The sequence below is a fragment of the Poecilia mexicana genome, unplaced genomic scaffold, assembly GCF_051168715.1.
Source record: "Poecilia mexicana isolate PSO_F unplaced genomic scaffold, ASM5116871v1 scaffold_21, whole genome shotgun sequence".
Classification (NCBI taxonomy): Eukaryota; Metazoa; Chordata; class Actinopteri; order Cyprinodontiformes; family Poeciliidae; genus Poecilia; species Poecilia mexicana.
Window position 1 is genome coordinate 20461040 of NW_028263390.1, and position 27202 is coordinate 20488241.

A 27202-nucleotide genomic window follows, 5' to 3' on the forward strand; every position below is an offset into this window, starting at 1 on the left:
AGAAGATTTGAGGGGTCTAGACGGTTGGTACAGCAATAACAGATCTTTAAGGTATTGTGGTGCTAAACCGTTCAGTGATTTATAAACTAACAACAGTATTTTAAAGCCTATTCTCTGAGCTACAGGGAGCCAGTGAAAGGACTTTAAAACTGGTGTTATGTGCTCTATCTTCCTGGTTTTAGTGAGAACACAAGCAGCAGCGTTCTGGATCAGCTGCAGCTGTTTGATTGATTTATTAGTCAGACCTATGAAGACGCTGCTGCAGTAATCAATGCGGCTAAAGATAAACGCAATAATGAGTTTCTCTAGACATTAGTCCTCTAATCCTGGAGATGTTCTTCGGGTGATAGAAGGCCGACTTTGTGACTCTCTTAATGTGGCTCTGAATGTTCAGGTCAGAGTCCATCACTACTCCCAGGTTTCGTATTTTATGTCTTCGATGTATTTTTACTACTTTATTGTCCTTATTTACAGCTTTATTCAGGTAATATTGTGATTTATTATTCTATTATTTTAAGTTTTTTTTTTACGTGTTTGTTTGACTTTATTCTCATAATAAAATAAAAATAATTTCTTTGTCTGATCCTAACACTCCGTTGTCAACAAAGCTGTAAAAGTATATATAGTATAAAAAAATCTTTGCACGTCAGCTGGCAGTAAACTTAATTTTGCTCTAAACTTTATTTGTTATAAACCAAAACATCATTAAAATATAATGATGTTGGCCAACAGTTAAATTTAATCTCCTGAATTTTAAACATTATTTTGAATGTTTGGAGCTGATTAATATCGAGTTATTTATCGGATTGCTTCCCCTCTCTGTGCCAGGTACCATCAGATGCTGCAGACGTTAAAGGCCACCATGATGGTGGCCGTAGAGTCTCTGATCACCAAATTTGACGAGGACCAGCTGAGAAAAGAGGAGATGCACAGAGAGATTGAACGCTGCCAGTCCAACAGCCAGTTCACTGATAACTGCTCAGACAGCGACTCCTCCTTCAACCAGGTCAGACTCGCAAAACAAATAAGAAGTTAGTGATTTTTGTTTGTTTTTTGCTTTATTCTTATGTTTCACTAAGGCAGGGGTGTCAAAACTTTATGTAAAAACCTAAAACCACAAAATGTTTTATTGAATTTTAAGAATAAGCATGAAATTCTTTAATTAAACAAATAAAATAGTCAGATTTTTTTTTGCTGGAAATGAAAATGTGAATTGTTGTAGATCCATTTTTTAAAATTTTGTATTTTTGCATGGTTTCTTTATTGCAACCAGTACATCAACCATTCTACTCGTTTATTTTGGGCTCAACTGAAAAAATGAGAACAAATATTTAATCTTTTCATAGCAGCAAAAACATGGTTTTTTTAAATGATGTAAAACCAAAAGCAGATTTAGGAGCTTTAGAAGTTTCCTTTAGTGTATAAGTTAATGAACAAATGTGGTCTCATTTACCATTAAACTAAATTAAATAGAAAGCAGAAAGTTTCTTTTTAAAAGATGAACGATTTGTGTTGTTTCTGACATTTTTTGTGAGAAGATTTCAATTTTGTCCTGCTTTAAAAAGAAAAAAGTCTCCATGTGCATGTAGGTCTTTTGCAATAAATCAATTAATCACATAATAAATTGAAATAAAATCAATAATTTCCATTTGAATGATTTATTGTTTTTCTATTTTCTCTCTTTCTACAAAAACTGGATGATAAAAGTCTTCAATCTGGTGCTTTGATCTCAACTAGCCTTTTTTTAAATCACAATTTTTGTTTACAGACTTCATAATTAATTTTATTGGTGGTTTTGTTTATTTATCTTGAATATTTAAAATGTCTTCCAGTCCCAGTTTGAAATGTTTGTTAGAATTTAAAGTTTATTGATCTTTGATAATCTGTTTTCTTAGATTAATATACCATTATATTACTTGGAAAGAACAGCAATTTTATAGTTTATAGAAATAACTTTTGGGACAATTTGTAGTAAAGAAAAATTTGTTATCATATCATCAGGCCCATCTGCATCCACTACCCACGCTGGGGAGACAAATTTCTGCCAATCAGGGGCCACAAATGACCCCCAAACCGCACTCGGGACACGCCTGAATTAAGTTTTTAAAGACATTTAAACTCTAATATCAAAAGGAGTGAAAGTCTTTACTCTCTCATTCTGCTTTTTCCTGTAACTGAATCTGTTTGAATGATTATTGTTTTCTGTTTCCAGAGCTACGCCTTCATCAGACAGGAGCAGCTGCAGGTTCTGGCTGAACAACTTGACTCCAACAAGCCGAAAGAGGTAGAGAAAATGTTCTAGAAAGCTCCACAGTTTGACTCGTAAACCAAACAGATCGTTTGCTCCGTAAATCTAAAGTTCAATGAGATTATTAGGAAATATAAGCCAACAAAATGTACACACCTAATTGAGTTTGGTTTATGTCTCAGCCCTTCAGAGTGAATTGCCATCGTTTACAGCGTCGGCGTGACGAACAGTTTGTGTTGTTTTGGCTGAATGATGTGAATCTGTTCAGGTGCGACGTGAGGCTCTGCAGGCTCTCTGCTGCGCTCCTCCGTCCGACGTGCTGAGCTGCGAGAGCTGGAGCACGCTGCGCAGGAACCTCTGCTCCGCTCTCACCGAACCCGACCTCAGCGTGAGTCCCGGACCCGGCGAAATGTTCATGCAACACGATTAGGATGTTTTCACACCTGAGAGTCCGGTGGGCTCAGTTAGAGATGCACCGATCCGATGTTAAAGGGACAGCAATATGTTAAATAGAAAACACATTCTGCACACTATTTTGCCTTTTTATACCTTAAATTCTTCAGATTCACAAGTGCAAACAAGTCATCAAACCACGATGGTGCATTCAGGCTGGCATAGACAGAAAAAAATAAAGAGAGGCAAATTTATGACACAAACTCAAATTTTGAGAATCTCAGAAGTGTTTGAGAAAACTTGAACATTTGAGTTTGAAAAGCAAAAAATTCAGAGGAAATCTCAGAAATTTCAATGTTATTTTCTAGAAAATTTCCAAGTTTGAAAAGTAGAGAATTTGCAAAAAAACAACTCAAAAATTAAAAGTTAATCTAAAAAATTTAAATGTTTTTTTTTCTAGCAAATTGAGCTTTATCAAAGTAAATAAAGCAAAATCAGATATCTCTTTATTCCCATTTTAAATGATTATAAACTCGTAACATGTTGCAAAAATATATATATTGAGTTTTGTGGTTTTAAAGTGATAAAATGTTAAACTTTTGCAAGGCGCTCCCGAGTGTTTCTGACACTTTTCTGTCGTTTCCACTCCATCAGGAGAATGTGCTGCAGTTTTTCGCTAAAAGCTTTTCTTCATCGCCGCTAAACGTGACCAGAGAGATCTACACCAGCTTGGGTCGGCCTCTTTTCTCACACCTTACATAGAAATATTTTAAATTAAACTTAAGGTGTTAGTAAAATGACTGTTCTTAGCCTCAGGTTAATGCTGTCACTTTTTTATCTTTGTGTGAGCAGCAAAGAGTCTGGAATCGGCTTTTCTGTCTCAGAGGTTAAACTTCCCAACCAGATCAGCTGCTGTCGACATCAACAGTCCTCAGATCCGTCGTCTCCTCAAACAGGTGCTGCCATCATCTTTAGCCACCTCCTAACTTGAAGAAACGTTTGTTTCATGTTTAACTTCCTGTCTCAGATTCGACTGATGAATGATTTCCAGAAGGAGGTGACGACCTTCTGGATCCGTCACCCGGAGAAGTGAGGTTTCTGTCAGAGTTAATTTTCTCTTTAAATACTCAAACTGTGAAGTTTTTCAAAGTTTTTCTATCTTCCTTCAGATACATGGAGGAGATTATAGAGAGCACTTTCTGTCTTTTGTCCTTCCATCATGACCATGGCTCAACTGGAACAGAGAAAACATTGGAACCGGTCCATTTGCTGTCCTTACTGGACATCAAAGCCACCTGGTTCAATAAATGGATGGTTTGTATGAACCATCTTCTGCTCAGTCTGATTTCTTTAAATGTTTTTTTGCATGTATATTCAGTGCGGGCTCGTAACTAATTACATTTACTTGAGTAACGTTTTGGAAAAATTGTACTTGTTACAGTATTTTCACTACGCTGTACTTTTACTTTTATTTAATTTTATAATGAACAAATTTGTTTTTACCAAAACGTCACTAGGCTTGTAAAAGAAAGAAACTAGTTTGGAAAAAATAATTTAGCCTAATTTTGTTGTTTATATTAATTATTTTCATTTTGGCCCTTAAAGTATTAAAATACCCACAAAACTTTCCATTTTGATCTGTCTGATAATGTCATTTTTAAATAATAAATGATTGTTTTTATCAGTTACTCAGCATTTGACCAGTTTTATTCTTACTTGAGTGATTTCTTGTATGGCTACTTTTTACCTTTACTCGAGTAAAATGTGCTTAGGTTAGCACATTTTTACCCACCTTTGCATATTTTTATCTCCTGTTCTTTCTTCTCTCAGCATGGCTACTACAGCAGGACGGTGGTTCTCAGGCTCCTTGAGAGAAAATATAAGACTCTGGTGAGTGATTCAGTCATTCACATCTCAAGCTGTTACATGATCACTCTATGGTGTAATAAATTAATGACTGGTTGTGTTTAGCAACAGGCGCCACCCATGGAAATGTATTTAATGTGAAAAACATGACAGAGACCTGTATTTTACACGTTTTTATTCTTGCATTTGGGTTTCTACTGCGTCTTCAAGTCTTTAATAAAACCACTAACCTGTTTTTTTTGGGTAATAAGTTCATGTTTTTACTGTCTGAAAAGTGAGCCGTTTCAAAAACCTACGTAATGTTCTGTCACACTGTCCCGTTACCTAGCAACCTCAGCAGGAATTACGCCCGTTGCCTAGCAACCCAAGCTGAGTTCCATCACATTCGGTCAGCTGGTTTTGCTGCTGTATGTGCTGTACAATGGCTGCTGGAAAAGACAGGAGCCATTAGCTGTTGACTTACTGTCAAGAAAAACTTTGTGTTTTTGTTGGCTGTGCAGGAGGCTCTACTTTAGCTTTTCAAAGATGCATCGTTGTGTAATCCTGACCAGCTTCTATTGCTGAAAGTGGAATGCATCTTGTTGTCTATGGACTTTACATTTTCAAAATTCTTTCTTACTTTTTTTACAGATTGTATCGGCTCTTCAGCAGTGTTTACATTTCAGTGAGTCCTCTGAACGTAGCTCAAGTGAGGCTGCTGATCCTCACGTGGAGGACTCCAGTGACCCTGGTGAGGAAAACGGAGTGTAAACCGATCATTTCTTCTTCAAGGTTAACGCTAGTGTTCATGTGAACAAACCTTAAATTGTGCAGGTCCACAATGCACAAACAGGTCATCAAACTACAACAGCGAATTTAAACAAACAAGGAAATTTCTGGCCTCCAAGAGTCAAAAATTTGCCAGAAAACTGACATTTCTGAGTTTGCAAAATTGTAAATGAAAAAAAAAAGATCATTTTGATAAATCTCTGAATTTTTTTTTTAGAAAAAAACGAGGAAATTTCAGAAGTTCTCAGAAAATTTCGAAAAGTTAAAACTTTTTGACTTGAAATTTTTTTTTTTAGATTGATCTAAGAATTTTAATTTCTTACTAGCAAATTTTGGACTTTTGGAGCTCAGACATTTCCGTGTTTTTTTCCAGAAAATGTCTTGAGTGTAATCTGAAAAACTTACTATTTAACTAAGACAGTGTTGTATCATACTGTGTAGTTCATTCAAGAATAGATTTCTGGTGAATTTCTTGTATTCCATCTTAGATTTGTTGTTTCCTTAGTTTTTTCTTGCAGCAAGTGCCGCCCAACTTTTGTTGCCAAAAAACAAAGAAAGAAAAAGAAAAAACAAAGATACTAAACTTTCAAATATTTTGCTAAAATAAAATATTTATTAAAATATTGTCTATTTAGTATGATATTGAAGAGATAAAAACAGCAAATGTCTTCAGAAATAAAACTTTTCAGCTTCAATTTTAAAACAATGTGGCTCAGTTGTTTTTGAGTCAGTGATTATAGATGGGAAAGAAAACAGTTTCTTCATCTTCTCATTTGTTAATTTTATTAATAAAATGTTCTTCTGTTTTGCTTTATATGCAACTTAAAGTGGACACATTCTTTGTTTCCATATTTATATCATTCAGTTTGGTTTGTAAAGTGGAACTGCAATGGTTTGGGCTGAATGTAGAGACATAAATTCATTAATTATTCATATTTTTCTCATTTTGCTTTCAGGTTTGCTACAGAGAGGCGTTTTTACCAGGAGGGATCTTGAGTATTCCTTCTTTGTTCACTCTTTATGCATCCTGGGTAAACTCATCATCTACACCAACGGACGAAAACTCTTTCCCATCAAAATTAGGAAACACAAAGGTGGGACTTTTGGCTTCAAGTCTGTGTAGTGAAGGAACAAATAAGTGGTAAAGTTGGAGTTGAGATCTCTAGCTCTTTAGTTTTTATTGTTCTAGGCGATTATTGCAATCAGATTGTGACTCAGGAATGCTTGCAGTCAGCACAGATATGAGTCGCCCCTTCACTCCTCTGATGCTGCAACTTTATTCCTCTCCATCGCACTTTTATCAAATAAAGTTACATAATCCTGATAGTGGGAGGACGTCCGCCAGACACATCTTAAACTTTAACTGTCTGACTTGGCTGTTGTTCACTCTGTTCCAAGTTATTGTTATGCAATCAAGTTAATGAATTAAAGGAGTTGAGAAATGATGGAGACTGCAAAATTACAAAATTTTACCTTTTCATCTAGTTCCTTGTGCAAATCTTACTTCACTTAAAATAGGAGAAGACTAACTTACAAGTAATATTTCAGCAAGATGCATGAGCCTGATTTTAGTCAATAATTTAATAATACTAAATAATCTGGAACTAGTACTTTATCAATATTAAGGAATTATTGACTTGGACCAAGCTCCTATTTCTTTGTGGAAAGTTACTTGTAAGTTTTGTTGTATTTTAGGTATACTAAGATATTTGCACTAGAAACTAGACCAAAAAACAAGAATAATAGCAGCAGAGAGTGGAAACAAACATTTCCAATAAAAAGTGAATTAATTGCGCGTTATCTGGTTTGCACATTTCATGATTACATTCAGGCCTTGATTTAAATCTCGTTTATCCCAACTAACCGAAGTTTGAAAGTATCTGCTTCCTCTGTCTTGTAGCATCCACTCACTTCTCAAAATTCAGGAGTGTTACACTGCAAAAACACGGAATCTTACAAAATATTTTTGGTGTAGCTTCTAGTACAAATAGTTCACTTGAAATAACACAAAACTTAAAAGTAAACAAGATGTTTGAGCTTGTTTTAACTCAGTAATTCCTTAATATTGATGTAAAAGTACAAGTTCCACTGGCGCCGTTACCTAGCAACGCCAGTCAAGCCCAGCCTGTTACCTAGCAACGCCAGTCAAGCCCAGCCCGTTACCTAGCAACCCAGTTTGAGTTCCACCAGATTATTTCACTTATGTGAAAAATGTCTTGTTATAAGTGAAACAATCTGCCAATGAAACTCAAATTTTATCTTATCAATATTAAGAAATTATTGACCTAAAACCAGCTGCTATATCTCACTGAAAAGTTGCTTCTAAGTTCGTTTTGTCATAATTCAAGTGTACTAAGATGTTTGCGCTGGAAACTAGAAATACTTAGTAAGATTTTGAGTTTTTGCAGTGCAGGAGCAATGTTTATAGAAGAGTAGGACAATTTCCCTCCTTTGTGGAAGACTCAACAGAAAAAAACCTGAATTCATTTCAATGATGCAAAACATTTTCTCATTTTCTCTCACATACTTATGGAGGAATTTACTATTTAAGAAAAATGAAAATATTGCATCTCCATTTCCTGAAGTTAGCTAAATCATTTCAGAAGGGAGAAAACACCATATCTGACCAGTGGTTCTGCCTTATTTGGACAATTTCCAAATCTAATATCGATGAATCTTGTTCTGCTCAATAAAGGTTGTGCAATGAAAACACAGACCTTTTTATTTTACAGTCTGGACACAGAACAAGCCTGACTAACTGCTGTTTGTGTTTCAGACCCGGTTACTCTGACAGACCTGATTGTCGTCCTGATTAACATCATGTATCGACACCCCCGACCTTCGAACGGCGACTCGTCACCGACAGGTGTGTCACATGTGTTCCCACATGTTGAAGGTTTGTCCATGAGTCGCAGATCCTCCCTAGAGACAGAAAACCACTCCTAACAACAAAGATTGTATCAGCTAACCTTGTCCTGACTCAATTACTTCTGTAATAGTTCTCTGGGGTGTTTATATAATGTTGTAAACTCAGGAATTTCACATCTGCAATTTTGCTGACTATATTCGATAATGTTCTCCCTGTTGATTATCATTCCCTCCGGCTGCTGCAGATAGTCATGCTGAGCAAGTCTTTTGCTTCATCTGTGGTATCGAAAGATAACGAGGACACTGCAAAACCACAAACTCTCACCAAGTAATTCTGGTCAGGTGTTTAGTGCAAATATCTTCGTGGGCTTTTTAAGTCAGCAATTCCCCAATATTAGTAAAAAAAGTACTAGTTCCACTGGTAGATTATTTCTATTATAACAAGACATAAATGAAAATGTTTTGTGTTTTCAAACTCAAGATTTCCAAATGTCAAAAATTTTCCACTTTTGAAACCTGTTTTTCTAGAGAATTTCAGATTAATCTCAAAATTTCAATTTTTTTCTTCCAAATTTAAAACTTTTGAAACTCCTCAAATGTCTCTTTTGTTTAGTTTTGTTTTGTTTTTCTCTCTCTCTCATTTTTTATTTTTTTTTTAGAAAATTTCTGATACTAATCTAAAAATTTCTGAGTTTTATCTTTTTGATTGATATTCTTTACTCTTCAAACTCAGAAATTTCCATGTTTTTTTTCTAGAAAGTTTCTGAGGTTAATCAAAACATCTCTGAGTTTTTTGTATTTGGAAAAGTCTCAACTTTTCAAACTCAGAAATTTCTAGAAAATTTCATAAACTAGTCTTGAAATTAAATTTTTTTCTTGCAAATGTATGACTTTTGAAACTCCTGAATTCTTTTTCGAGAACATTTCTGAGATAAATCTAAAAAATTCTGAGTTTTTTTTTTTTTTTTTGTGGAAAATTTCAACTTTTCAAACTGAGAAATTTTCTTGTTTTTGAAATTATTCTCCAGATATAAGTTTTTTTTTCTTTGGTGGGAATGTACCAAAGACCAAACCACCTCATCCTAGCACAGAAACCTTTAATCAGGAGACATATTTTGAATTTATTTTCATAATCACTACAGTTCCATGGTTAACAGAAATGCTGCTGCTGCTGTTTCGCAGCGTACCATGTGGACGTTATGTAACGTGTTGGTGTTTTTTCAGGCTCGCTGTCGCCCAGCTGTCTGGTGATGGAGGTGCTGTGGATGTTATGTGAACGAACAGAATGTGCTGCTGATTGTCTCCACCAGACTCCTGTTATTGAGACTCTGCTCGCACCTGTTGTTGCTCTCCTCAATGCACAACAGGTCCATCTCTCCAACACACACTAACACACACTTTATGAGCAGATAGAAATCATAAACTGGGGGCCCAAGTCCAGCCCTGCAACTTTTACTTACATTCCTGCCCCAGAACTCCTCAGTTCCCTCATCCAGATTCAGACATTCAGCTCTGCAGAAGCCCAGTAACGACCCATTAATTTGATTCAGGTGTGCTGGACAAGAGATTAATCTGAAACTATAGTAGCTCTCCAGGACTAGACTTGAGCAGCGCCGTCATAAAACTAAATTATAGCTCATAAAGTCAGAGTCACGGTATAATGTTTCTGTGTCGAGACGTAAGAAATCATGCCTTTTTTTTTTTTTTTTTTTTACAGTTTTACATAAAGAGGTGCATGGGACGTTGGGTATTTGATGAAAACCTAATGGAAAAGCAGCAGCGCTGTGGGGGAAATCAGGTGTACCGTATAATTTAACAGCAGATTAAACCACATTTTTCATCAATATCTTAAATTCATACAGTCTCTCACATATTGCAGAGAAACTTCAGTTTATAACGTTGGTTCAGTCTCCAGTTAGATCTGCTGGTATTTATTGATCAACAGTCCAAACTGCATCTATAAAGTTAATTATTCAATGATGTTAATATTCTGATCGATCCTAAATATCAATATTATCAATTCCAAGTTAGTATCTCAATTTTTTTGTTTTGTTTTGGACTTTATTTATTCAGGAAAAAATGCACACAGATTTGCTTTGTTTTTTTAATATTTTTTTCTATCATATTGTTTTGTGTCTATTCCAGGTTATAACCAAATAATTAAAAAATACTCAAAAACACAGACGTTTAATGATATATCAAACTTAAATAATAAGTGTCGGTATCTACGATACTGGCCCCTGTATTTACTTGGAATCGGGTCGAAACCAAACTATGTAGTATTGCACACATTTAGTATTACGTTAGCAAATGCTTTGTCAAAGTTTCATATGTAAAACTTTAATATATCTGACTTAAACTGCTGCGTTAATTAAGAAATCAGGAAAAATCATTTAAGTAAAATAATCACAAACTTTGTTTCATCAGCACCACTTTTTTTCTGAAAGCTCCTGGATAAATTAGTTAATTTGTGTTCATATCTGTTTTTTTCAGACTAACTTGAAGAATCCTGCAGCCACTCTGATTCTCATCGCCGACGTTTTGGCCCGAATCGCAAACACCGACAGAGGATTAGCGCTTTTCCTGTACGAGAAGAACCTTGTTGTTGCCCACAGTGAAAAGTAAGACGCTGATTAAACATCAAGATTAAAAAACCTACTTTGTGTGTTATTATTTGACCCTATAAGGTGCTTTATGAATGCAACAAATTTGTCCCACCAGCGTCGGTGGTTGATGCAGATGGAGACTTTTTTAAAAATTAGGACAAAACTATAATGTCAGATACAAAACAATGTGTTCATCTGTTAATAACCAAGCTTTCTGCTTTGCTTTGATTTCATGATAAATAAGACCACGTCTACCCGCCACCACGTTGTGTAGATAGAATAAAAGGAGTAAACCTTGAGTTTAATCTGGTTTTTGAGAAAAAAAACTTGAAACTTTCTGAGTTTCAGAAGTTGAACATTTTTGACGTTTCAAACTCAGAAATTTCCTTGTTTTTTCTAGAAAATCTAGAAATTTCTGAGTTTCTTGGCAGAAATTCCCTTTAATTTGTTTTATACTTACAACAGTAGTGGTCAATAGTTAACATCTTCTTCAGTTTAACCCAAAATACATGATTAAAGTGGTTACTGTACTATCAATAAGGAAAATTTGCAAACCCCTGTTGATGTTTTGGGTCTATAATGATTAGATATTCCTGTCCTACAACAAATCTGAACATTTTATTTGTTGGACTGAAATATTTCATGCTTATTTTATTGTTGAGCAGAAAAAATATCTAAACATTCATGTTGCAAGAAGTTTGGACACCCCTGGATTATTCTGCCCAATCACAGCTGTTTGCTGTATTTTAGCAACAGAACATTTTAATGACGCAACTTAAATGTTGTGTTTTTGTTGCCTGTAAGCAGAAAGTCATCATAATTAATAGAAATAAAAGCTTAAAAACACCAACATGTGTGTAATTAATCTGAAATAGATGAAGCAATTAATTTATTGCAGCTTCTGCCTGCACCAACCCTGCATGCTGTGCACACAGATATTGGTCTTTAGTCTCTTACTAGGTGTTTTCTGTTTCCTGTGCAGAACCTTTGCTGCTCACATCGTCGTCCAGTTCACCTTGAGGCTGCTGAATAAGGCCCTGCCATCTCTAAGCGGATCCGATGCGTCTCAGACGTTATGTGGAGCTTTCATCTTTGTTTGTAGACAGATGTACAACACCTGTGAGGGTCTGCAGGTCCTGCAAACATATGGCCTGCACAAAGCCATCGCTGCTGCTTGGAAAAAGGTACAACATCCTATGGTTCGTCTTCCATTTCCGTCCCGCAAACAACTAAATTAGTGGTGTTTTCATAAAAAATATTCATTTATAGGTGACATATTATGCTTCATTGAACAGGTTGGGATTGGTTTATGGGTGATACAAAACATGTTACATTTTTTACACAAAATCCTTAGATTGTGAGTTTTCTTTTCAGAATGAGCTGTTTTAGGGCCTCCGTCACTTTAAATCCATATAAGCTGCTGCTGGCCACGCACCCTAACTCGACGTTTACAGTCACATGTGAAAATGGCTTCAAATAGATGTGCAATTATATAAGTGTATGTCTTTGAAAAACAGAAGTAGCACCTCCTGCACAACCAACGAGAATGCAGCAAGTTGTTTCTGGATGTTAAGTCAACAACAAAATACTTTGCATGGTGCATAGAGTGATTAAACCCAGCTGACAAAATGCTCTGGAACTCAGTTCTGGTTGCTAGGTGACGGGCGGAACTCCACTGGGGTTGCTAGGTAACGGGTTGAGCTTTGCTGGGGTCACTAGGTGAGGGGTCAGTTCCCACTGATTTGTGACGTTACAATCAGGACGATTTTTGAAAACGTTTATTTTTCAGACACCAAAAAAACAGTTTGTTTTATTTTTTCAAGTGGTCTGTTTGTTTTCAGAAGCAGTTGAGACACAAATTGAAAAACCAAAACATGCACAATGTGAATGTGTGTGTAATAGTTTCCCTTCATTTTTATCTAGCAGGACTTAATTACACTTAACCCTCAAACTCTTCTGTTTGTTTTATAAGCTTTTACTGCTGGTTTTATTTATGTGAATTTAATATGTTAATATGAAACTTTCTTCTTAAAGCACCAAACTGAAAGTTCAAGACAGAGCTGCAGTGGTTCGAATGATACGAGGATCTTGATTTTTCAGATTTAAATTTTAATTCTGTGTCTGTAAATACAGATGCTGCATGTGTTGCATTAGCTTTTGCATGTGTGGGTTTTGGAATAAATCCCAATCATAACAACATAGCTGCTTTTAGACATTTGTTTAAATACTGGATTATATTTAAATTGCAGGTAAGCTTAAGCTTTAAAACATGCAGAGACTGTAAGCTGAGAAACAAATGAAAGATGGAATAACTTCAGCTAAGCAGCAAAATCAACAGCAACCACATATTATACGCTCCTTTGCAGCTGACTTCTTTTTAACTCAAAACATTTGTCAAAAGTTAACTTGTATTTAACAGTTAAATCTGTGGACTTCATTGTTTCCCTTTACTTCCTCCTGATTTTATTGAATTTGTATTAAATATTAATAATTCAGCTGCAGAGTCAAGCACCAGCCAGAATGTACTCGGATCTGTTCTCAATATTTTATTAAAGGAAAGGAAAGTACTAATGAGTTCTTATTCTTTGGTTTAAATAAAATAAAGCACTGGTTGTGTAGACTTTCATTTAGATTGAATACATTATTTTTTTTAGATTATAAGTGTGTTCTGCCTGTTTTTAGTATTTTCCTGTTGCAAAACTGCAATAACTTGTTTCATCAGCAGGTTATTGTTGGAAATAATTCAGGGATTTTAATAAGCTGAACAAACCAGCAGCACACTGATCGCATCCGACTCCCTGGATTCATTAATTTACATAAATAGTGGCTCAAACTGAATTCCCTTCACACAACAGGAAAAAACGACACAAATTAGCTTATTTTGCCTATAAAAATTGCCCGTTTCCGATCTTCTCCCACTCCCTCATGCCGTACGTATCTAATTGTTTTCAAAGCAGTCAGAACGGTCATGTTGCATTTTATCCAATTTTTACATCAATGATGAAATTTTGGATTAAGTTTTTATTGTGGATAAAAACTTAATCCACATTTTTCACTTCCGATACCGATCAGATGCAGAAAAACACCTGAATTTACTTAAAAGGTTTCTTTAAACACAGACATGAATATACTGAATTACTAATTTATTTGATGACTCTGCACAAATGCAGCACATTTAAATATAGAAGTAACTTTACAGGTTTGGTCAAACATATAAAAACAAGTTTAATTTGTTCAGTCAGCTCAATTTAAAGAAATGATAAAAACAAAAACAGTAGGCTGACTTTCTTATCAAACATGTAAAAATAAACTGCAGCTATTCTTTCAAATGGTTCAGAAAGTGAGATTAGATTCTACATATAATGTTAAATAAATAATAGAGCATAGAATTAGACTGTATAGATGGGTCAGGAACATCATCACCAAGATTTTGATTCCACTGATATTAATATTTTATTGATGCATCTCATCACAATCCCACCACTTCCCGTTCTGACTGAACATCCAGATTCCTCTGCAGAAGTTCCTTCGTCTTGCTGATTTTGTGACGATAATATCGACTCTCATTGATAAATAAATTTTAAAATAGAGCGCTGGATGTTGCACAACATCAAGCCTGGAGGGCTGAAGTTCATAAAAAACGTTTATAAAACAACCATCCAAATTATTGCAGAGCTGTGAGGAAATCCTCACGATTCTCTGACGTATTTAGTTGTTTTCAGATGGATAAATAATTTTTTTATGATATGATTACGTAAGTGATTTCTTCTGGTCTGAATTTTTCACTTATTTTTGTTTTAAAGACGAGTTCTTTATCAGAAAGGATCCCGACTCCGGTTTCTGGATCCTGCACCGGACCATCCACCCAGGAAACGGCAAACATGTGAGATCACATGTTTGCACACACACACACACACACACACACACACACACACACACACACACACACACACACACACACACACACACACACACACACACACACACACACACACACACACACACACACACACACACACACACGATTTCAATCAAGAAATAACAGTAAAACAGGTCACCGGTGCTACAATGCTTCACTCATTATTTAATATTCACTTGACTAATCATAGCAAATAATTTAATAGTGGTTTGATCATAAACTTTGCTGCCTTTAACAATTGTTCTCATGTAACGTCTGTTGTTAATTATTAACCAATAATTAATAACTGCTGGACTCAAAAACCCAAGAAAACGGCGGCTAATAACAGCCCTTTGAATTCATTACTATGGAAAACTGTTGATATGATATGTGGCCCAAAAGTACTAATAATTGACAAAAGATCATAAAAACAAGCTTAACGTTCCAGTTGATCTCCTCCCATAGTTTATTCTGGCGTATTGATCTCAATAACACAATGTTTTAAAATATTTCTATTAGAGCCAATCTGATATTTTCTCATTAAAAATTTGATGCTACTCTGGATAATTGTTATTTTAATTAATTGGTGATACTTCTGTTTTCAGCTGTTTGTTTTACTTTGCTCTGAAACAGCTTAAAGTGTCAAAAGATAAAATGTTTTTTGCCTTATTATAAGAATCGCTCAATAAATATGTATTAAACCAGCTTTAAAGATGCATCTTAGATTATCTTGAATAGCCTAAATGTGGACATTTCTCAGTACTAAAGCTGTAAATTGAGAATATATCCGTGTTTTGTTGGTGTTGTTGTAACCTGAGGTTTCTTTTTGCTGTTTTTTGTGGATGTGGAACAGGCTCGTCTGGGAGGAAACGATGTTGGGCAGTCTGCTGAACTTTGCTGCGACCCCTAGAGGCCTTTTGCTGCTACAGCAGACAGGCGCCATCAACGAATGCGTCTCCTACATGTTCTCTCGCTTCACCAAAAAACTGCAGGTAAACAGTGAATTAATAAAGTCTGAACCTTTTTTTACATTTCTGTCATAACCTGATCTGATGCATATTTCAGCATCAAAGTGCTTTACATGAAAAAAACACATAAAAACATTCCCCAATCAATGCAATTATAGTTTTTCCTATATTTAATATCTGCTTTAGACACTAGACTATAGAGCTGAAACGATTAATTGTGATTAATCGATTATTTGAAATAGCAATCAATTAATTGTTAATTGGAGTATACACTCAACAAATGAAAAACCAAGATATTCAGAGCAGTAATTAAGCCAAAACTGTGAAATAAATATATATATTTGCATTTAAGATTAAAAAGATGCCTTAAATTCCTAAAGTGGTAAAGTTTTAGATTCACTTGGTTCAAATTTTGTAAATGAGAATCTCCCACTAAGTACCGTTTTCTATCAATCAGTCAATGGATCAGCTGTATTGATTTTGAAGTTTGAAGCGTTGTGTTTTGTCTACAAATGATCAAGTGTTTACTAAAGAAATGCTTTGTTGTTGCATTTTAGGCAATAAAATAATTATTTTCTTAATTTAAGAAGCACTTATGTAGATAAATGAAAAATCTGCAATTTTTCTTATTTCTTTTTTTATGTGATTAATCCATTCCCACACATTCTTGTGTTTCAGACCGTACTTCACTTGGAGAACGTTTTGAGTTTAACTGGTGTCCCACAGGGCTCTGTTCTTAGTCCTCTGCTATTTTATCTGTATTTCCTGCTGTTTGGCTCCATTTTCAGAAAGTAAAATATTGCTTTTCATTGTTATGCAGATGTTACTCAGATTTATGTTTCCCTAAAACGGGAAAATGACGACTATATCCAAGGTTTAGATGAATGTCTTGACGAATTAAAAGCTTAGACGGCCTTTAGCTTTTTAAACATCAATGAAAATAAGACCGAAATGCTGATTTTTAGTCGTCGTTTTACTCTCAGATTACAGAAAGCATGTTGTTGCAAACTTTGCTTTTAAAAGTGTTTTAGATTAGATGGCAGTTCAGTCTTTCAAATTTTCCGTTGACATTTTTTCCAACACATATCTGTACAAAATCTGCATTAAATTTCCATTTCTACTCATGACCAGAAGACTGAAATAGTAGGCTAACGTTATCTTAAATCCTTCTATGTTTTCGTGTGATAATTCTACTCATAATGTGATTTCTGTAAGTTAGGATGAATTGGACCAGTGGTTAACTGGCGAAAAAATCCATCAAAACTGCAGATGAAGTTTATTAGTAGATGTAAATCAGGAACTTTGACCTTCCTTCCCAACATCCGTTTGTGTTGTTTGATTTTTACAGTCTTGTAATTTCAGCGTCCTTGTAAAAAATTAAACGTGGGATGGGTGTGAACAGCTATTTTTGAACATTTGACTCACGATGATTCAGACACATTATTGACCCGGAATAACAGTTTTATTCAGCACCTCCCTTCATACATAAAACAGGTATATTACCCTGCCTTCACTGGAACAACCGTTGGGTTTTCAGCGATAAGAATTGGTATCGATATACAGTAATTATGTCTCTGTTCTTGAACTTATTAACTTTGTGGAGGCTTATTTAATTTCATCCTCATCTGAGATAAATGGAACTGAAACTGGGTGTTATTTACTTCAACCACAAACTTAAGTACGTTTAATTCGGATTTTATGTGATAAAGCAACACAAAGTTGCACATGTGCTATGTAGAACTATATAATGTATGTAGATTTTATAAATAGAAATACAAAAAGTAGTGATGGGCATTAATTACAGGTCAAAGTTTATGGGATGTATGTTTTGAGTATTAGAAAACTTCTTAGGAACGACAAAATAAATCAGGCTAGGAGGGATTTTCACCTTCAACTGTGACAGTAAATGTCAAAGATAAAAAGTTTTTTTTTTTGTAAACTCCAGACTTTTATCTGAGAATCTGAATGAATTCTCAGACTGGTGTATTCTGTACACACTTAAAAATACTTTCTTCAGGGTTTTAAAGTTCAACATGTTGGTCTAAATATGTTGAAATTTTCCGGTTAACATAAAATTTGCTGTTTGTGATATGTAATTACTTTATTATAGTTTGCACCTTTAGCAGTAGCTAGCATAAAATCAAAACAAATGGGAAGATAATAGATGTTTAACGAACGACTGAAGCATCTTTAAGTCTTTGCAAATCACCTTTCTAATATATTTTGAGGAAATTTAATGCTTAACATAAACAGTTTGAGTCTGAAACTGGAGCTATTTGCAGGATGTATTCTTCTTTTTAGTAGCATTTCCAAGCAGCTGCAACATAAACAGCAGATTTTTGGGTCTACTGTCTCCTCATCTCCATTTTCCTGTTGTCATTTCTGCATTGACTTCTTTTTCAATGCAGTTTAGTTCAAATTTAAACAGCTGAACGTTACTTATTGCATAAAAATTACTGTTCTGGCTAGCTGGCTAGCTAGCGTTAACTAGCATATTTATTTAAATTTATGAAAACCAAACAGCCTACTGTGGTGCTTTTATATTTGAAATAAATGTTTCTCAGATAAAGTTTATTGTTACAACTAATGGTGAATACCTTTAAAACAGGAAAGCCCATTGTGGTTAAATGCATGCCACACTTTTCAGATGTGAAGTTGTAAAATCCATTGAAACTCTCATAAATTAAATACGTCAAACTTTTACAAATCCCTGTAAATGAAAGGTTTAATCCTAATAAAAAAAAAACAGATTTTAATTGTATCTTTCAGTAATTAAGCAGTACCAACATGCAGAACCTGCCCTGTTCCTCCTGCTTCATCTTTAAAACATTTGCTCCTGAACTGCTTCTCACGTCTTTGTTTTTCCTGAAGAATGCATTTGTTTTGTTGATCCTCCACCTCCTGAAGGACGCAGCGTTGTTTGCTAAAGTCTGTTTATCTGTTTAGTATTCAGCTGGTGCTCGGATACTGAAGCAGGATTTGTAAAATTTATATTGTGGACACGCATATGCCCAGTCCTACATGCAGATCTCAGCCAACTCCCTTTGGACCCAATTTACTGACATTCTCTGCATGGTTTTGTAATTACTGTTTCTGTTGGACATTGCACTTTAATTACAGCACATGATTCTATTTTACTTTATTTTATTTTGGCTATTTTTTTAAATTATGCTGAAATTAATTAAATTCCTTGAATGTGTGTTTCTTTGTGCTCCTTTAACTGGTTGTTTCTAATGCACACAACTGTGCAGGTGACCAGTTTTGCATCGTCTTTCTGGTGTTTTTGCTGAAGGTGAGTCGCTGTGAGAAGTTTGGGTACGGAGTGATGGTGACACAGATAGCGGCGACGGCTCCAGGGGTTGCAGCTCTGCACAACTCGGGTAACAAAGTGCTCATTTGTACAAACAAACACTTGCCGGCTGGGATGCTTGAGACTTGAATTGGAAATTTATGTGCAGCTGCTGTGAAGAATTTTTATAATTTGTCTCAGGGTTTGTTCACTGTCAAATCTGGGTACATTTTGGTATAAAATGAGGAAATATTGTCATTGAGAAGATCATTTACTTTATACAACTTAAAATTTCAGTGAGTTTTAAAAGCAAGAACTGAATTTATTTAGAATAGACTCAAACTTAGGTGGTTTATGGATTCATTTAAATCTTTTAATAAGTGATGCTAAAACTTTAAAACTGTCTCAACTTAACAAGATTAAGTCGGATTATCTGGCCGGCGAGTCGCCGCTGCTCCAGAATCGATGCTGTCGACTCAAAACTGCTCAAATTAATGAGCCAAATCTGATCTGGAGTAAAAATTTATAGTTTTAGATGAAGACTGAAATATTTGACCACAATAAAAAGAAAATATGAAGTGAAATTAAGTCTTTCAAACTGCAGAAACACAAAATATTACCAAGTATTTATGGTTTAGTTTCCAGTGGAAATATATTTATACACTTAAAATAAGACAAAACTAACTTACATGTAACTTTTCAGCAAACAATAATTTCTTAATATTGGTGAACAAGACATTTTCCCCATTTTCTAAGTGAAATTATTGACTTAAGCTCCTGTATTTAGCTGAAAAGTTTAATTTTGTCTCATTTCAAATTTACTAAAATATTTGCACTAAACTACTTGGTGAGATTTTGTTTTCTTAGAAACTGGAAAATCAACTAAAATTATTTTAATATTTTTCAAAGCTACAAACAGGATTTGAATGATGTGCAACTTGATAATGAATATTTATTAAAACACAAGGAGTTTTTTTTATATATTTTGCTTTTTCTATAGATTACAGAACGTTACCTACAAAATCAATCTTATGAGCCTAATTTCTAATAAAAATAAATATCTTAAACTGAAGGTGGTTCAGCTAAAAATGTTTCAGATTATTTGGCAGCTTTTCTCTGCTGTGCTCATTCTAATCCAGTTTACATCTTTAAGTGGTGCTACCTTAGGTTTTCACTAAAAGTTTCACTGACAGTTGAATTTCTGCATTGGTAAAAATGTGATTTCTTTTTACCTCCAGGTTTTGTCAGATTGCTGGTTGTGGATCTGTGGTCGGCTCTGGAATGTGGAGGTGACGATGCCAGAGTCATCCGTCCCAAACCGACACCCATGGACTCCATAGACAGAAGCTGCCTCAAGGTAAACTCATGGACAGAGCCGGCCCAAGGCACACGCAAGTTACGCAAGTTGAGCGGCTGCTTATGGCCGCCGCAACAACTGTGTTTTTTATTACAAATGTTTATTTTTATATAATATGATCATGTGAATCTCATTTTGTTTATTTAGTAGTAATAGAAGCATTTTACATAAATTTAAATTCATTATTACTGTATTTTAATATCACTCTGCTTTTCAAAATGTTAAATAATGGGAGCATTTCTAAGCTACCTACAAATAATAGCTATGCTACACACAGTGGTGAAACATCTGTGGACATGTTGCTATGAGCTGGGGGGGATTAAAGTCTGGTTAGGGCCCCAAAATGGCTTTGGCCGGCCCTGCATAAAAGGAGAAATTTAAGTCACATTTAAAGGTCGTATCGTCTTTCAAACTGTTTCTTTACACAATATATTTCCAGAAGTTTCTACATTTTTATTTGTTTTTTAATCTTGACAATCTGAGAACTATTCAAGCTCATATTTTGTTCATCTGATCGACTTACAACCTACAACAAAAATCCGTGTAGGATGGCGAAGTCCTAGCACAAATATTCGCATGACAGGTGGATGGAGCCTGGTGCTGCAAGGTTAGGCACCTGTCAGGCGACGGGGCCTGAATAATACTTGTGTTAAACGGACGGCGGAGTCCAGCGACAACAGGCGCTTAAATTCTGTAACAAAAGTATGTTTTAATCTTTTTTTTTTCAAAATCTGTTTCTCTTTCTTATTGTTTATTCAATGTCACACGCTGTTTTTATTTTTTCTTTAATTATGTAAAGCCCCTTGAAATGCCTTGCTGCTGAAATGTGCTATACAAATAAAATTTGATTGACTGACTTCCCTACTTTAAAGTTTGAGTCAATTATGAAGAAATAAAGCTACGTATGGCAGCATCTCTGTGATGTAGTTCAGAATAAGTTCTGTTAAACTGGGGATGAATGACATCAACATCGGTGTCGATGTTTGAAGGTATCGGCCCCATACGTGAAAAATCTCATGTGTGACAGAAATAATACTGCAGTGCAGGATTGTGGTTTGTTTAACTGAAGCAGAGAAAAAAATTTTTTTTTTCAGTGTTGAAAGGGTTGGAAAATATATATAATATCAATAAATATTGATCATCAATATATGTACTGGTCAATGTAGGTATATCGGTTTGGTTGTTTGTTAGTTTGTTCTTTTTTTTAGTTGGACTTCAAGTCTCAAATTAAAAAAGAAGTTTCAGTAACTTTAACAAATACCGATATCAATGGATCCCGACTTAAAATTACTGCAGCTGCTTAGTAACACATTAGTAGTTCATTGTATTTATTTATTTAAAATCAAACAATAATAAAAACTAACTACAAAGTAACTTTGGATTGTTCCAAACTAAAAGAAAATGTATCTGCTTGCAAATCTGCTCTTAATTTTAGTGACATTTGTTGGAGACATGGTGACATCTAGTGGCAAATTCATGAACTGCAAACAACTGATTTTATTTTGCTGTTTCAAGTATGTGTTGCAAACCATGGTGGAGAAATGTGGAATAATTCAAATTACATTGCTTCCTCCATAAATTAACTCATAAATACTTTAATAATCCCGAAAGGTAAATTTAAATATTAAAGTTTTTTTTTCTGCGTTGTGGCCAGAGTTGGATAGCAACCAGTTACATTTACTTTTTTTGGGGAAAAATTACTTTATTACACTGTATTTGTTACTTTTACGTCAGTAACTTTACTATTAAGTATCACAACTCTTGAGTAATTCCTGGATACTTTATCCACTGAGAGTAACTTAAATAAATGAAGATCAAATTTCTTTAAAGTAAAACAAACGTCCAGTTTTTGATTCTGAAAACTTTATTTTGCCTGATTGCATCATGTGCTTATGCTATTTTTATTAATTATTTTCAATTAGATATCTAAGGTAACAACATTGTCACAGCTTCTTTATTTAAAATAATAAATTATTAATGTTTTGATCACTCAGTAAATGACATGTTCTTCTGTAAATTTATTAGTACTCTTGAAATAAAACAGAACTAACTTTCAGGTAGCTCTTCAACTAGTTATAGAAACTTGTTTTAAGTAAATAATTCCTTAGTATTGATTAAAAAGAGTATTAGTTCAACTGGAGGATTATTTCACTTAACTCTATACGTTTTCCCATGTTATGAGTAAAATAATCCTCCAGTTAAACAATTAGTTTTTCATCAGTATTAAAGAATTAATGACTTAAAAGAAGTTCTTATATCTTGTTGAAAAGTTTCTTAAGTTAGCACACCTGAAATACAGCAAAACTGATATTTGCAGTAGAAATTAGATTAAAAGAATTGGTAAGATTTTGTTTTAGCAGTGTAAAAAACCCTTTCCCACCGTTTTATTCCAGAAGTTTAAATGTAGATAACTCCAACCACCAACTTTTTTGGACTCAATTGTCCTCAGCTATAAAAAAAATCTAGAAATTAAATTATGTAAATTTGGAAACATTTTAGTTTCCTTTTGCACCGAATGTTTCTCTCTTTTCTCGCCTAGAAGAGTCTAAATAATTCAACTTGAAGCGTCGGGTTGCGTGCGGCCGAGTTGTGAAACTGGCCGACTGCATCCAGACCGTCTGTGAACCGTGAACTTTGACCCCAACCCTGCCACCGACGGCGTCAGAGCCGGCCGTATCAGGGTGTCAGCTGCCAGGTTGAATTCAGGAAAACCTCAAAGCAAACAAACCGCGTGGAAAGTCTCTGATTTTCACCAGAATCCACAGGAAACAAAACATAAAACAAGTTTCACAGCAGAATATTATCTTAAATAATCTGTTAATTTATGGTAATAAAAACATGTTTAGCTTATGATTCATCCTGTATGTTTTCTTTTTTTTCATTTGAATAATTTTTTTATTTATGAAAACCTAATATAACTTAGATAATAATGTCAACATTAACTAGAACACATTTCTTTACATAGAGCTCCTGTCAATCGTTTGCAAGCGAGAATGATTAAAAAACATGGGAAAATTGAGGGAAATCCACAATAAATTCAAATTTGTGCCTTTTTTTTAATTTATTTTTTATTAAAATCACTGCAGCTGCATGTGATCGGATATCAGTGACGATTCCCCTGATCAATAAGGGCAGATCTATTGAGTCTGACTCCATACTTTGAGCTGCGTCCTGTTTTATTGCTTATTTTACATTATATTTAGAATTCGTTGCCCTTTCGGAACCATTTTAAAGGTTTGTTGCACTTTATTTTTTTATATGTTTACATGTTTCTTCATTATTTACTTTAAATTGGCTGTTATAATTCTAATTGCACTGACTGAGCGAATTAAAGTTGTTTTCACATGTTTGACCAAGATTGTGATGCTGTTGGTGTATTTAAATGTGCTTTACTGGTGCAGAGTTATCAAATAAATGTCTGTTTGTTTTTTTAAAGTCAATGCAGCATTGTTTTTCTGTTTCGGCTGATGCTAAGCCTCAGATATCGGTGTAAGAAGTGAAAAAAGTGAATCTGTGCATTCCTAATTCAAACCTTCAAGACAATTGTTCCACCATGAAGTCTTTAAAAATTGACATCCTTAATAAAAATGATCAGTTTTACATTTTTAAATAACTTCTAATTGTTCTTGTAAGTGAGATTCAGAATTAGCTGAAGCATTTTTGCTTAAATTCATGCAATAATCTCAGATTTTAGTATCGGAAGTGAGAAACGTGCATTTCTAAGTTTAAAGTTTTGATTTTTCATCAGCTTGTTGTTTCTGTGTCCCCAGTCCTTCCTGTCCCTGGTCAACCTCCTGTCCTCCTCTCTCTCCGTTTGGGAGCTGCTGAGCCGACAGCCATTAGCGAACAAGAGCGAATACAGCCTGAGAGAAATCCCATCCTCCATCCCTGTGAGCAGTTCTCTTCCCAACCAGCAGAGGGCGTCTTTGCGCTTCGATTCATCCTTCCACTCACACCCACACGAACCGGTGGGAGTGAGTGGAAAGCACAAAGGCCTTCCATTAAACCCCAGTAGCTTTTTCAAACCTTGCTCTGATTTTGTTTTGCTCCTCATTTCAGGATTTGATTGACAGGCTGGTTGCCGTGGATTCGGATGTGAAGATCCACTCGCTGTTCCAGTACGAGCAGTCGCACACCTTCGGCCTGAGGTGAGACGAGTGTTTTTCCCATACAGCTTGACATCGGAGGGGGGAAGCGCATGATATGGGATTAGCACACAGTCCTCCCCTCAGTCTGCGGCATTAGCAGCTTCAACTTTGATTACCGGCTTTGGGAGGTTGATGAAAGGATTTTCCTGGATAAGATCGAAATAAGCCCGGCTCTGTGGGTATTTATGAGTAACTGGCTGCTTCAGCGAGACCGCTGGTTAAAACAAAAGAAAATACACTTAAAATGAATAAATTAATAAGTAGTTTCTAGCACTTTTCATCAGGCGTGTTCAGAAATTTTCATTTTTAATAAAATCACCGAAATACATTGGTGATTAAAAAAAAGTTTTATCTCTGATTTGTATCACAGCGCATTGGGGCTACTGTAGATTTAAAAAACTCAAACATTTTTAGATTAATCTAAAAAATTTTCTAGATAAAACTCAGAAAACTTCCAAAAGTCAAAAAGTTTCCACTTTTGAAGCTCAGAAATTTTTTTTTTTCTAGAAAATTTCTGAGATTATTTTCAAAATCTCAGAATTTTTTTCTCAAATTTTGTCCTTTCAAGCTCAGACATTTCCAACTTTATTTTTTTATGGCATTTTTTTAATATTAATATCAAACTTTCTTTGTTTTTTCATAAATGTTTTACTTCTCAAACTTAGAAATTTCTAATTGTTTTTTTCCTAAAAAAAAAATTTAATATTTCAAATTTTCTTGCAAATGTTTGACTTTTCAAGCTCAGAAATTTACATGTTTTTTTTCTAGAAAATTTCTGAAATTAGTGTCGACATTTAGGGCTCTATATTTTTGGACCTATGCTGTTGTGGATTTTGATCATAGATCCAAGACTTCAGAAAATAAGTCATGGAGCCACAAATATCCCTAGAGACCCACTTTGAACAAACTTCACTGCAAAAACGCAAAATCTTAAAGTATTTTTTTGTCTAGTTTCTGTTGCAAATATCTTACTTTGCTGGAACTAGTAGTACTCAATGCGCCGCTGCATGCGCCGCTGCATGCGCCGCTGCATGCGCCGCTGCATGCGCCGCTGCATGCGCCGCTGCATGCGCTCCACTAGACATTTTACTATCAGTGACTCAAATCCTGCCATGTTTACATTTCTGATGCAGTTGCTTCGCACACGCCTGGTGAAATAAGATGATTGTTGCAGTTTTACAGTTAAAAATGGAGCCTTTAACTTGAGCTTGGGCACAATTATTTCCATTATTTCCCAAATCACGTGGCAAAAACGCAAAATCTTAAAGTATTTTTGTCTAGTTTCAAGTGCAAGTATATTAATGCTCTTGAAATAAAAGAAAACTGATTTGTATGTAACTTTTCAGAAAGAAAAATGAGCTTGTTTTAAGGAAAATATTCCTCAATATTGATGAAAAAGTTTTAGTTTTTACTGAAATAATCTACCAGTTGGAAAAAGCCAATGACTGATTAGAAGGAGTTGAATACAAATGCATGCCACACTTTTCAGATTTGTAAAAAAAACCCAAAACAAATAAAAACAATAAACCGATTAAAAATTCTCCGTTCATCTCTCAACAATGAGCTGCATTACGAATAAGATTTAATAGACTGAAGTTTGTGATTGTAATGTGAAAATGTTTCAGTGATTTTTAATACTTTTACTTATGAAATGTATCATGAACTGTATAAAAAATCAACATTTTGTATTTAAGATTAAAACATTCTTTTTCTGTGAAGTATACATGACCAATCGTTCATAAAGGACTGGCAGATTATTTCACTCATAACTGGTTATATGTGACATAATCTGCCAAATATTCATAATTTTATCAATGTTAAGGGATTTTTTTATTCTAAAAACTTTTACATCTTTCTGAAAATGACTTGTAAGTTAGTTTTCTTATTTCAGGTGCACTAAGATATTTTTACTAGAAACTGGATTAGATTTTATGTTTTTGTAATGAAAGGGGCCTTAATAATAATTTGTAAATGAAAAATCGTGTATAATTTTTCTGTACTTCTAAATATTTGTGCTGATTTATCACAAAATCCCAGTAAAACACTTTGAATAATTGGGTGTTAATGTGACAGGAGTACTTTTATCTGTCTCTTATGTGACCCAAACTGCAGTGAAAGGAGCAGAAACTGCAGTAATTCAGAGAAAAGCAGCGTTTTCCTGACCTGCTGGTTTTATTGGTGAGCTCTCTTTGGGTTTGAAATCCTTCATGGCTTCCTAATGGTTCTGGTCGGCGTTTAAATGACTTTGACTCACCTGAGGTCCGACTCGGATATATTATCACCTTTTGTGATCATCTGCCCAGCGTAGACAGGAAGGGGAGTCCGGCCCTGTAATGCGCTGATCGTATATCATGCATGTCAGGTAATGAATAATAGATTACAGCTGCAGGTTGTTTTGCTGTAGTAATGAATGTTATTCTTTCTCCTCCTGAGTGTCGGCTTCCTTTAAAGGAACCTTTATTTGTTGTACTTTACAGATACATTTTCCCCAGTTGATTCCTACAGAAATAATTCAAATACAGAATTTAACAATTTGTGAAAGAGGTTTCCTGCAGATATCAGATGTTTGTTCTTGTCTTTGGATTCTTGATCTGGATCTGATGGCCAGAAAAAACTCAGAAATTTTGAGATCAATCTTGGAAATTTTCTAGAAAGAACTTGAAAATTTCTGAGTTTGAAAAGTCAAAAGATTTCTTGAAAAAAAATTTTTTGCTTGATTTTATTATAACTTATCACATTATTAATATAAACTTAACAGATGAGCAAAGATTTTGCAAAACTGGACGATAATTA

The 27202-nt window shown here is 34.7% G+C and overlaps 1 protein-coding gene across 2 annotated transcripts in view; it reads left to right on the forward strand.

The window, feature by feature from the left end:
- The window catches only part of tbc1d32 (TBC1 domain family, member 32), a 64395-nt gene that overhangs the window by 5160 nt on the left and 32033 nt on the right, over window positions 1-27202 (forward strand). For both annotated transcript variants that reach the window (XM_088001971.1, XM_088001972.1), the window contains exons 4-23: window positions 829-1006; window positions 2213-2284; window positions 2517-2636; window positions 3296-3374; window positions 3494-3597; window positions 3669-3730; window positions 3811-3955; window positions 4472-4531; window positions 5138-5237; window positions 6232-6369; window positions 8052-8141; window positions 9368-9510; window positions 10637-10764; window positions 11732-11933; window positions 14553-14632; window positions 15501-15639; window positions 18908-18995; window positions 20143-20261; window positions 24032-24151; window positions 24321-24409. In XM_088001971.1, coding sequence (XP_087858097.1) covers window positions 829-1006; window positions 2213-2284; window positions 2517-2636; window positions 3296-3374; window positions 3494-3597; window positions 3669-3730; window positions 3811-3955; window positions 4472-4531; window positions 5138-5237; window positions 6232-6369; window positions 8052-8141; window positions 9368-9510; window positions 10637-10764; window positions 11732-11933; window positions 14553-14632; window positions 15501-15639; window positions 18908-18995; window positions 20143-20261; window positions 24032-24151; window positions 24321-24409 — 2256 coding nt within the window. The remainder of the gene's footprint in view (window positions 1-828; window positions 1007-2212; window positions 2285-2516; window positions 2637-3295; window positions 3375-3493; window positions 3598-3668; window positions 3731-3810; window positions 3956-4471; window positions 4532-5137; window positions 5238-6231; window positions 6370-8051; window positions 8142-9367; window positions 9511-10636; window positions 10765-11731; window positions 11934-14552; window positions 14633-15500; window positions 15640-18907; window positions 18996-20142; window positions 20262-24031; window positions 24152-24320; window positions 24410-27202) is intronic.